Source organism: Anneissia japonica, unplaced genomic scaffold (assembly GCF_011630105.1).
Source record: "Anneissia japonica isolate Jap-2015-1 unplaced genomic scaffold, ASM1163010v1 scaffold2947_len43059_cov182, whole genome shotgun sequence".
NCBI classification, from domain to species: domain Eukaryota; kingdom Metazoa; phylum Echinodermata; class Crinoidea; order Comatulida; family Comatulidae; genus Anneissia; species Anneissia japonica.
In genome coordinates this window covers 13,382-26,701 of record NW_022701205.1, presented here as the reverse complement: position 1 = coordinate 26,701, position 13,320 = coordinate 13,382, and the positions used below count along the sequence as shown (strand labels likewise).

At 34.6% G+C, this 13,320-nt stretch overlaps 1 protein-coding gene across 2 annotated transcripts in view; it reads left to right on the top strand.

Moving 5' to 3' along the window:
- The first annotated feature begins 94 nt into the window (after window positions 1-94).
- Window positions 95-13,320, top strand: part of LOC117103485 (slit homolog 1 protein-like) — a 20,207-nt gene continuing 6,981 nt past the window's right edge. Inside the window, exons 1-7 of one of the 2 annotated variants that reach the window (XM_033244035.1) lie at window positions 96-361; window positions 1,730-1,801; window positions 3,941-4,012; window positions 4,890-4,961; window positions 5,848-5,991; window positions 8,573-8,727; window positions 9,573-9,674. In XM_033244035.1, the coding sequence (XP_033099926.1) occupies window positions 162-361; window positions 1,730-1,801; window positions 3,941-4,012; window positions 4,890-4,961; window positions 5,848-5,991; window positions 8,573-8,727; window positions 9,573-9,674 (817 nt within the window). In that variant the 5' untranslated portion in view covers window positions 96-161. Of the gene's footprint in view, window positions 362-1,729; window positions 1,802-3,940; window positions 4,013-4,889; window positions 4,962-5,847; window positions 5,992-8,572; window positions 8,728-9,572; window positions 9,675-13,320 lie in introns of both variants that reach the window. The other variant, XM_033244036.1, reaches the window with a different exon arrangement.

Sequence of the window (13,320 nt, the reverse complement as noted above, 5' to 3'; positions counted from 1 at the left end):
TGTACTTAGCAACAGAAGGGCGCCCAAAACTTGCGTTATAAAAAAAAAAAAAGGGCGCCGCCTACGTCGGGCCCAATTTCCGCCTCATTTTTGCTATGCGAGTGCTCTATCTTGTATTCTAGTGATAAGGTGTAGGTGCGACCTCCCAGTAGACTGATATAATGGCGGAAGTATCAGTAAAAATATTGGTTATCTATCTTCTTGTATGCTTCTCAAATATAGTTTTGGTAGAGTCTCTTTGTCGTGGGGACTCTTGTGTGTGTCCATCTGATTGTAAGTGCAATTCCACAACCTCAACAGCGAACTGTTCAGGGTTGAACTACGCTGTTATCCCGGAAAATATCATTGACTTTGCCAACCAGTGAGTACAGTATATACTATTACTAGGCTAGGCCTAGCTCTAGGGCCTCTACTACTAGGCCTAAAATAATACTACTACTATTAGGGCCTCTCTCTTGTCCAGAAGTTTCTGTTTGTAATGGTAATGGTTTTGTATTTATATAGCGCCTTCCACGGTGAAATCGTTCAAAAAATACGTGAATGAAGTAAATGATGAACTAAAACAGTTAACCAAACATAGGCCTAATATAGGACTAGGCCTAGGCCTAGCCTAGGCGTAACCAGGGGCGGATCCAGAGATGTCCCAAATTGGAGCCAATAAAGAAAATACTACCCTCCCTAGGGGGTTCCGGGGGAATTTCCCCCCCCCCCAAATGTTTGTGTTCTAGACGCAGGAAAATAACCTCTGAGTTTGTCTGATTGAGGCGTTTTGGGCAACCATATTTTTTACCTTCCAAAAGGGTGTTGAGTTTCCCCCTAAATCCTCCCCTGATAACCGACAAAACAGACAAAAAAATAGAATCATACTTTCAACTTTGTCACACTGTTTCACCGACTATTGATTTCACAGTGTGTCATAATGATGTGTGTAACTATAAACCTACAGTAACCAACAAAAATGAAAAATATGGACGAACACATGTGAAGAGTGGTTTATTGTGAATTAAAAAGATGAGTCTTTAATCGGCTTTTGAAAATCCTGGTTAATGCTGCAGGCATACATAATCGGGCAGGCTGTTCCACAAAAAAACCCATCCAAGAACAAAGTTCAATCACAGACGGCAAACTTGAGCAAACCAACAAGGCAATATTTTTTCCCGACAATGATGGCAAGTCCTGGGGTAAGAAAGGCCTAGTGGCTAGGCTAGTGTGCACAGAATAATGTAGCTCCTGCCAAAATTTATCACAACATCTATTCTTTTGGAAAACTTTGTAGAAGCTACCGTACGCATAGCCAATGCTCACGCCTCAACGAAGAGTGGCTACTGAGTAGCTGCATCTGGGCGTCCAAACATGGCTAGTGAATAACACACCTTGCCGTAAACATAGGCTAGGCTTTTAGCTTTGGTGTAAGCATAGCCTCTCGATAATGCTTACGCCTCGAACTGAGTTAAAAAGAATAAGTCGTAAAAGTTGTGCTTGCCACCTGTTGACTTGTTTCTTTCACTGTATTTTAAGTGAGAAGTTTAATAAATAAATAAAATAACTAAAATGTCTTCAGGTGACTGTAAAAATGAAATGAAATCAAATTAATTATAATTTAATATTAATTACAACAATTGAAGTAATACTTGTTTTATATTTTAGTAGAGGTTCTCCCATACATTTTATAAAATCATCCTTGAATCATGATATTAACACACAAGTTTTTTTCCATTTTAATATACAGGATTCTCAGCCGAAACGATTTCACACAAGTAGCATCAGGAGCTATAAGTAAAGACTCACTTGTTGTGAATCTGTAAGTAGACAACAGTGATTGATTCATACCACATCTTAGCAAAAAGGTCCAAGTCAGCATGGATCCTACTAGTTTATTTAGAGATATCTTGCACCATTACTGTACATGCATGCAAAACTTCTACATTACATGCATGCAAAACATCTAATACCATTACACACATTCAAAACATCTTGCACCATTACACGCATGCAAAACATCTACCACCGTTACATGCATGCAAAACATCTAGTACCAATACACACATTCAAAACATCTTGCACCATTACACGCACGCAAAACATCTAGCACCGTTACATGCACGCAAAGCAACTTGCACCATTACACGCATGCAAAACATCTTGCACCATTACATGCATGCAAAACATCTAGCACCATGACACATAGAATTCTTCTTGCACCGTGACAGATGTAAAAAACAGTTTGTACCATGACACACGTAGAAAACATCTTGCACCATGACATGTGTAGAAAACATCTTGCACCATGACACACGTGAAAAACATCTTGCACCATGACACACGTAGAAACCATGACACGTAGAAAACATCTTACACCATGACACGCATAGAAAACATCTTGCACCATGACACAGAAAACATCTTGCAACATGACACACATAGAAAACATTTTGCACCATGACACACGTGAAAAACATCTTGCACCATGACACACGTAGAAAACATCTTGCACCATGACACGCATAGAAAACATCTTGCACCATGACACAGAAAACATCTTGCAACATGACACACATAGAAAACATTTTGCACCATGACACGTAGAAAACATCTTGCACCATGACACATGTAGAAAACATATTGCAACATGACACATAGAAAACATCTTCCACCATGACACACGAAAACATCTAGCAGCATGACACATGTAGAAAACATCTTGCACAATGACACGTGTAGAAAATATCTTGCACCATTACATGGAAAAAATATCTTACACCATGACACCAATAATAAGGAATTTAGTTGTAAGAAAAAAAATACATCAACGAGAAAACCTGTAAAGTTCCCAAGATTTTAGCAAACATGTAATGTGCATGGTATTCAGTGTGTATCACACCAAGGACAACCAGATAAGTCCGAAGACTTCTTTCTAGTGGGGTCTTTCTGGTGGTGAATCGAACAGTACACTTCACATTGCACACATCACAAAATAATGGCTTAAACATCTCATCTGAAAGATGGTGAGCTATCGTAACTAGTATTTCAGCCCTGCAGCTGAAACACAATTAGAGCAGCGTTGGAATTGAACCGGGGATCTAGAGATCTCCACGTTCAGCGCACACACAGTGGCTACCACCAGTTTAGTTGAGCTAATCTGCTCTCTCAAGCAAGCACGCAGCTTCCACTCTGGCGTCGGACATATTTTCACTGTCTGCGTACAATTGTATCAAATTTAAGCAAGGCTTGTTTAATCATGTCAAAGTGATGGTGAGTCTCGGTGGGGAATTATTAAAACAGATAATTCTATATATAGTACCTTTACTTTTGTGTGAACAGATAATCCTATATATACAGTAGTACCTTTACTTTTGTGCAGGGAACAGTGAAATGTGTGAATCCAGTATTAGATAATCCTATATATACTGTAGTACCTTTACTTTTGTACAGGGAACAGTGAAATGTGTGAATCCAGTATTAGATAATCCTATATATATACAGTAGTACCTTTACTTTTGTGCAGGGAACAGTGAAATGTGTGAATCCAGTATTAGATAATCCTATATATACAGTAGTACCTTTACTTTTGTACAGGGAACAGTGAAATGTGTGAATCCAGTATTAGATAATCCTATATATACAGTAGTACCTTTACTTTTGTGCAGGGAACAGTGAAATGTGTGAATCCAGTATTAGATAATCCTATATATACTGTAGTACCTTTACTTTTGTGTGAATCCAGTATTAGACCACCCAACATGCATTAAAAACATTTTAAGGCTCATTTTGTGACTTCTATCTTTTAAACTAATTTAATTTATGTAATTAATATTCTTAATTATAATCAGTAATTTTGATCAAAACATCATAAATGCTCACATATATGTAACTGAATATGTGAGCTTTATTTTAACCTATGACTTTTTTGTAAGCTAGTATTGTGTACTTCTATTTGTAGGGATCTTAGCAATAACAAAATTGCTAAATTGAATAACAGTTCTTTTGATGGAGCTAAATATCTTGAAACAATGTGAGTACTTACCTTTTAATTTATTTTATATGTACACTCATTAATCCACTAAATCTTGATGAAACCAACAGCAACTACTTTATTAACAGAATCGTAGCGTTAAAATGTTACATTATTTTGCTATGTTTTTGTCTGGTTTTAATAGATGAAGAAGTGTAGTGCCAAAATCCTATTTCTGGAATTGAAGCTAAAACTGTATATTTGATGAATATATTTGCCAAGTATCGGTGTAATAGCTTATACAACCTTTTATGTGATTTACTTTTTTTTTTTATCTCCTCTTTTTTTAAATGAAAAGACTTTAAAAAAAAAAAAAAATTTTTTGGAATCTGTGATGTACCCCATCAATTTCATCTGTACTTATAAGAAGCCAAATGTAAAAATTGTGCTACCTATCTACAATATAATAATGAACATGGCATACCAACCAATAAATACCCAATAATCCTCTTCTACACAAAGTTTAATGCCAAAGAGAACAGCCCTGTTATTAAACAGCCCTGTTATTTTGTTACTTGGTATTTGTATAGCACTTTTTCCCTGGTCATTGGGTTGACAAGCTCAAGTGTTGCTACCATATTGGCGCAGTAGCAAGCAACCCCACCAGGTAGACATTTACATTCCTGGGGGAGGGAAACAATGCAGATAAAGTGCTTTGCTCAAGAACACAAGCAAAATTCGCAGCGAGGGATTAAAATCCTGACCTCGTTGTTGGGAAACAAAGCCATTCCCACTGCGGCAAATTGCTTCCCTGCAGCTGCTTTATGGATTAGATATATCAAATTTTCAATTTCACAATCAATAACTTTATTATATTAGTTTCAATATTTTAATTTTAAAATGATCTAATAGTTTTTTATTTGGTGATTATATGTAGAAACCTTGCTGATAATCAACTTATCGCTTTAGCTGATAATGCTTTCCTAAAATTAAGGAACTTAACAAATTTGTAAGTATACAATAATTGGTTTTCCCTTCTAAAAACTGGATACAGTACTGTGTATAGAGATACTCATGTAATGTACAGTTGACATCTCCCAGTTATGAACCAGCCAATTGTCAACTGAGCTCTCTATTTTCGAATGCAGTACAGTGTATGTAGGGTTTACGTCATTGTGAACAATGACCGAGTCCTTAAAATGCTTATGTAATATGCAGTTAATATCTCCCATTATCATCCACCCAATTGTCAACTGAGCTCTCTATTTTACGAATGCAATATGTAGCGTTAACGTCATTATGAGCAATGACCTACAGTAGTCCCTAAAATGCTCATGTAATGTACAGTTAACATCTCCCAATTATGATCCACCCAATTGTCAACTGAGCTCTCTATTTTACGAATGCAATATGTAGCGTTTACGTCATTATGAGCAATGACCTACAGTAGTCCCTAAAATGCTCATGTAATGTACAGTTACCATCTCCCAATTATGAACCACCCAATTGTCAGCTGAGCTCTCTATTTTACGAATGCAATATGTAGCGTTTACGTCATTATGAGCAATGACCTACAGTAGTCCCTAAAATGCTCATGTAATGTACAGTTAACATCTCCCAATTATGAACCACCCAATTGTCAGCTGAGCTCTTTACGAATGCAATATGTAGCATTTACGTCATTATGACCAATGACCCAGTCCCTGAAAGTTTGCAGAATGCAGATCTTCAGATCTACAGTACAAATATTCACAAACATTTTTTAATGATGCATAATTTGATGTTTTCTTTTTAGTATGGCATTTGTATTATAAACTTTAGGAATGTACTCTAGCTGGGTAGATACAGTAGCACAAGGATGTGTACAGTAAAAGTCATTTTGTTTTAATTAACAGGGACCTAAGTGGCAATGTATTAGAAAGTTTCACTGCTCTATCTTTTGAAAAAAACATGACAAAGATGAAAAAACTGTTGCTCCGTGATAACAAATTGACCACCCTTACTGATATGAACTCGACTTTCCCAAACCTACAGGAAATGTAAGTATGTTTTCCTGTCTCTTCCATCACAGGCTAATAGTAAGTTGCAGATTTGAGACAAACTAAAAATGTGCTATATAATACAATTTGCATACTACACATCTACACGTGCATGACCTGTCATACTAGTACATACATGACATAAAGCAACATTACTCCTCACTCTATAAACATGTGTGTAAGCGAAAGCGATCTACAGGAGAAGCAGAACGGAGGGAATGGCAAAATGTGAGCTAATATTATTACTCTTTATTGTATGGACCTCTACTATTCAATTAAGACCCTTGCAAAAGCTTCAGAACTCAGCAGCACATGTTGTCTGTCTCACTAAACTTTGTGATAATGTTTCACCTATCTTGAAAGACCTTCATTGGCTACCGATAAGTAAACGCCTAAACTTCAAAATTATTCTTCTCGCTCATAAATGCATATATGGCTACTCCCCACACTATCTTTCTTCATCAATCTCACAACAATTATCTTCACGTTCCACAAGACAGTCAAATTCTCTCAGGTTATCTGTCCCCAGAGTGCTACATGTTCATACTGGCGAACGGTCTTTCTCTTTTGCCGCTTCGAAATTATGGAACTCTCTTCCACCTAATCTAATATCAACTTCTGATACTAATGCATTCAAGACCCTCCTTAAAACCTTTCTCTTTAATCAATGACTCTTTTATCTTTAAGCGCCAGTGACAAAAAATTATTTTTTAAACAGGCGCTATACAAATTCTCCAATTTATTAATTATTATTATTGTACTTGTACTCAAACCAGCTGCATGAACAACGATGTACATGTAGCATTGTATGTGTACACTCGATGTAAACAAGCATATTGCGCTATTTTTGGCCCAAAATGTTGAATAACAACTTGATGTTGACTGTTTTAAAAATAATTTTGGGGACTTTTTTGTGCACCAAGCATCTTAGTTTTTACAGCCAGGCCTTGATGAAGACTGAGCCGGTAATTCTAGCCAAGTAATTGCATTGCATTTTATTGTGATGCATTTGATGAAGTGCTTCGCAATTAGATCTATAAGGCACTGATGCCAGCTTTCCTCTAGATTACTGGATAGTCCAAGTTCCATAAGTCACTGAAGCCAGCTTTCCCCTAGATTACTGGATGGTCCAAGATCCATAAGGTGCTAATACCAGCTTTCCTCTGTGTTATTGGATAGTTCAAGATCCATAAGGCACTGATGCCAGCTTTCCCCTAGATTACTGGATAGTTCAAGATCCATAAGGCACTGATGCCAGCTTTCCCCTAGATTATTGGATAGTCCAAGATCCATAAGGCAGCTGATGCCAGCTTTCCCCAGGGTTATTGGATAGTGCAAGATCCATAAGGCACTGATGCCAGCTTTCCTCTGCGCTGTTGGATAGTTCAAGATCCATAAGGCACTGATGCCAGCTTTCCCCTAGATTATTGGATAGTCCAAGATCCATAAGGCACTGATGCCAGCTTTCCCCAGGGTTATTAGATAGTGCAAGATCCATAAGGCACTGATGCCAGCTTTCCTCTGCGCTATTGGATAGTTCAAGATCCATAAGGCACTGATGCCAGCTTTCCCCTAGATTACTGGATAGTCCAAGATTCTTTCGAAGGCAATGATGCTAGGTTTCCCCTAGATTACTGGATAGTCCAAGATCCATAAGTCACTGATGCCAGCTTTCCCCTAGATTACTGGATAGTCCAAGATTCTTTCGAAGGCAATGATGCTAGGTTTCCCCTAGGTTATTGGATAGTCCAAGATCCATAAGTCACTGATGCCAGCTTTCCCCTAGATTACTGGATAGTCCAAGATTCTTTCGAAGGCAATGATGCTAGGTTTCCCCTAGGTTATTGGATAGTCCAATCCAAGATCCATAAGGCACTGATGCCACTGGCATTCTGGAAACCAGACAGTTTAGATGTTTTAGTGATCAATATGGGTTGTGTGACAAGATTTAAGCAAATGGGAACAAGAACTGGCAGTACATTTTTATTTTGTGACAAAGGAACATGGGTGTGATGCTGGTTGGAAAAGAGGATGACAGTAGAAATAGACAATACTTTCGAGGAAATTAAGGAGGAAGTGGGTAAAGGATGACAGTAGAAATGGACAATACTATGGATGAAATTAAAGAGGAGGAAGTACCTATATACAGAGTAAAATGTGGGAGTTCAATCTTTTGAAATGAGTTTAGAAAGAAGGAATTTAACTTCTCTATTATGATGTCACATTTCCAGTTGATTTATGTTTGCAGATGGACATGCACACACTGTGGATTATTCAAATATATGCCAACATGCTATGAAATGAACCAATTTATTTATTTTACCATAAAATACAGGGGTTTTTGCATTCATTAGAACCGAATTATGTTTAATTATGCAAATGTGGGAAAATATGCAAGTAACCAGAAAATATTGAAATAAATGCATGAATTACATAACATTAATAAATATGTTTTCATTTTTTAGTTAATGTATCATTATTTGATATTGTGTACTAATTTTCTAGTTTGTATCAATTAAGTAAAAGTGTTTTGGTTGTGTTCATAACAATAAATTTAAATATTTTATGTTTTATTTTCCAGAGACCTCAGTGGAAATAAATTGACATGTGATGTTAATATGGAATGGATACCAACATGGCTTGAAATAGAAGGCAATAGCATTAAGGGCACATGTTATTTACCTGATAAGCTGCAAGGAAGAACTCTTGATTCCATTCTACCACAGCAGTTTATTGGTAATAATTCATGCTGTAAATTTTGCTTCAAATAGGTGTGGTAATAATTCTGTAAAACCAAGAATTGTTTTTTTTTTCTTTCTACAAAATTAATTTTTATTAATTTTTTATTAATTTTATATATTGACATATAAAATCAAGGAACACACCAATATTGGTGGAATGACACTTTATAAACAATGTCTCTTTATGAGGTTTAGATCCCTGCTTTTCAAACTATTTTGACACAAAATGACGCTTTATAAACAATGTATCTTTATGAGGTTTAGATCCCTGCTTTTCAAACTATTTTGACACAAAATGACGCTTTATAAACAATGTCTCTTTATGCTGCTTAGATCCCTGCTTTTCAAACTATTTTGACACAAAATGACACTTTATAAACAATGTCTCTTTATGAGGCTTAGATCCCTGCTTTTCAAACTATTTTGTGACCCAAATTTGGGTCGCCAAAGCATTTCAGAGGGTCATGAGACTACTTCTGACTTTAAAAAAAAGACAGACTTTGGCAAAGTGCATTTTGAAAAAAAAAAACTTCTACATAGCTGTCCAACAAAAAGTAACCTAGACGTAGCTACGAAGACGAAAGTGCGAAATGATACCCATGATAATGACCTATTGTAAATTTAATTCAGGTTTTCTATTTTGTAAATTGAATCTCCAATTCAGCCTCTGGCTGCTAAGGATTTGATATTGTTGTTGTTTTGAATTTATGAATAAAGATACCGAGATATAAAGTAATCGTTAAAAAATCATTAAGTAGTAGACTTAAATTATTAGGAAATTAGCTTATTGAAAAATTGATCAGAATCAGTTAAAATAGCCATTTGTTGATATTTGTGTAGATCCTTCCTTTCTACCAATTACACCAACTTCTAAGCCACCTGATAAAACAACTAAGATGGAGTCAACAAGGAAACAGAGGATTCCAAAAAAATCTGGAACAAGTAAGTGAAAAATATAATATGATGATTAAACTTGAATGCTTCATGAACTGGATCTTTGAGATATTTGTGAGAATTTTTGTAATTGTGGAATCTATGATTTGTACTTATCAGAGGATCAAAATTAAAATTTTCTTATGATGCATATACTTATGTAATTGGCTAACAATAACAAAATTCTAATTTCTTTGAATTTAAAATTTGGTATCGATTCCTAAGACGAGACTTTTTTACCCGGCGCCCGTAAATAATGATTTTGAATAAAAATGAAATTTTATTTTTGGCCAATTAGCGTACCTGCTACCATGAAAAATGGAAATTGAAAAAATAATGAAAGTTTTTCTTTATTTTTATTATGCCCTCCGCTGCCTTGAAATATCTAAAGATAAGAATAAATTTAAAAAAAATATTTTAAAAAAAAGATGTGTATTTCTTTCTAATTATATAAATTTAGAGCATTTAACCATCCCATTATAACACTATTTACATTTACCAATAACATTTTATTTTTATTTTCTCCTCTGTCCGATGATCTTAAAAAATAGGTTCGCAAAACAAGGAATAAAGAAAGTCTCGCCTAACATATATAAGCATGTCATCTGAATCCATGTTGCTTTTTAATTATTTTTATTATGTAACAATAATGTTTTTCTACAGGCCCTTTCAGACAGAAAATACCGCAATTATACCATAGTCACGCCAGCGCTATTGCTAGTGTAGACCCTTTCACACAATTAGTAAAGATCCGGTATTAATACCGTATCCTGTCTGAAAGGCGTCCCGTGCGAAAGGAGTATTTTGCGTCTGTGAACAAAAAGGGCGCAATTTTATATTGGCAACCCTGATCTAAAAACAACTCTTCAACAAAAATATTTCACACTTTGACCTTTGATTTGTTATGCTTCAGTGCATAGGACGGCAATGAACCGCTACGGTATTAATGCATTATTTTGACTAGGTTCCGAGGAGGTCTAACCTAAGCCGGCATTTAGGCGTATTTACCCTTTCACATAGAATGCAGGCGTTCGCGAAAAACAGTATTAATACCGTATTGCAGCTCTGTGTGAAAGGGGCTTATGTCACAAAACAGCCTATTAAAAACTTTTTTTATTATTATTAAAACTTTATTTTTACACGGAAAGCTTGTTTCACCCAGAGGGTGTTATTCTACAAGGCCGTGTTGTCATTGAAGTTGCAAAATAACAGTATAAAATAAAACTAACACATAATCATAGATGTGTATAAGAGACAGAAATTACACCTATACATTTTCAATGTTGATTCTACATTGAAATAAAAATTATGTTTAGCATTTCTAACATGTTCATCCAGTGCGTTCCAGAGAATAGCACCACGGTAAGATAAACTTTTCTTTTTGTATTCCGTGTGAGGACGATCAACTTTTAAGACATCATTTAATCTGGTTAAATAATTTTGTTCCTTAAATGTAAAATGTTCGGTCAAATAAGAGGGAGCCATGTTATGAAAAATCTTATACATGGTTATTGCTTCATTTTTATACAATTTGTTTTCTAAATTTTCCCAATTTAAGATCTGCAAAGCTTGTGTACTTGAATCATCTTTTTGTTTTTTCAGAATTATTTTTGCCGCTCTATTTTGTAAGATTTGTAATTTGTTTTTTTGAATTTGAGTAGATCTACCCCATACTAGGTTACAGTATTCAAAATGAGGAGCAATAATGGTTTTGTACATAAGAGATTGTTGATCATTTGATAGAAATTTAGAAGTCTTTTTCAAATAGTACAAACCTGGCAGAACTTTAGTTTTTACATTATCAGTTTGCTTATTCCATGATAAATTTTCATCGATATAAACACCGAGGTGTTTGCAATAACTAACCTTGTTTAAACAATTATTTTCTATATACAAATTAACATTACTGTTTGATAATTTAGAAAGTTTTTTCTTTGTACCAATAAACATACATTCAGTTTTTTGTACATTTAATGTAAGTTTATTGTTAATAAGCCACTTTCTAATGCTTTCAAGGTCAACATTTAAGTTATGTACAACATTATCAATATTAGGAGATGAATAATAAAGTATTGTATCATCAGCATTCATGCTAATTTTTACATTACAAACACTTTTTGGCAAATCATTGACATATAACACAAATAAAAGTGGCCCTAGAATAGAATCGTGGGGTATTCTGCAAATACTTTGACATTTAGTTGATTGTATACCATTTACATGCGTGGTATGGGAACGATCACTTAAATAATTTTTAAACCATATTATTATGTTGTTATCAAGCTTAAAGATTTTAAGTTTTTCAATGAGAATCTTATGGTCAACTGTATCAAATGCCTTTTTAAGGTCTAGTGTTACTAGACCTGTAAAATGACCATTGTCTATAGCATTTATCCAGTCTTCAGTAATGTTTAATAATGAAGACATATTTGAAAAATTTGAGCGAAATCCTGATTGGCAATTATAGATCATATTATTCTCATCAATGAATTTGTACACTTGATCAAACACCGCCCTTTCTAATATTTTTGATAAAGTGGGTAATATTGAAATTGGCCTATAGTTACTAGGTTGAGACCTATCACCACCCTTAAAGATGGGGCAAACTTTAGCATTTTTCCACTTGTATGGGAATTGACCTGAAGATAAGGATAAATTCACTATGTACGTTAGTGGTCCAACAATTGAATTTATAGCAGCTTTGGCTAATTTAGAAGGTAGTTTATCGTTTCCAGTTGCTTTTTTAGGAGAAATACGCTTTAGCTGTTCAAAAAAATATTGTTCATTGACGTTACTAAAAGACAGACTTCCTATGTTATCATTAGACTTGTCAGATTCTATATCTTCTCTTTCTGGAAATTTTGATGCAAGATTGGGCCCTACATTTGAAAAGAATATATTTAGACTATTAGCAATTTTAGTTGGATCTGATGTTTCTTTATTGTCATTAATTTGTAAATTTTGGATTTCATTACTTTTACTTTTAGAAGGTATAATGTGTCTTATGGTTTCCCATATTTTTTTAAGATCATTAGTATTTAGATTTTCAGAAAAGTATTCTTTTTTGTAATTTTTAATTTTAGTATTTACATTATTTTTAATTTTGCGATATTGATCCCATAATTCAGGGATATTACATTTATTAGCCCTTTTTTTAAGGACATCACGTTCTTGCATGATTTTTATTAGATCCTTTGTTAGCCACGGGCAATTCTTATGACGAACACGCTTTTTCTTAATTGGGGCATGTTTTTGTGCCACTGGGTTTCAAAGTAATTAACTGCATCATCAACGTTACCGTAATTAGTAATTAGTAAGTTTTTATAATTTCTACCTATTTTAAACCTATGTTTATGATTTATTTTCTTCTCCTTACCTAGTATTGCAAAAATTGCTGAGTGGTCACTGATGCCAGTATGAAGTACACCAGAGTTACAAATTTTGTTAGGAATAGTAGTATATATATGATTTATAAGAGTTTTACTATTTTGAGTTATTCTTGTTGGTTCTGAAATTATTTGTTTGAGGTGAAAATTATTTGCTAAATCAACCATTTTAGTAGTGTAACAAGTCAGATTTGATGCCATAGTGTCACAATTTACATCACCAACCATAATTATTTCAAAGTTTGTACTTTCAACATTTTTTAACAACT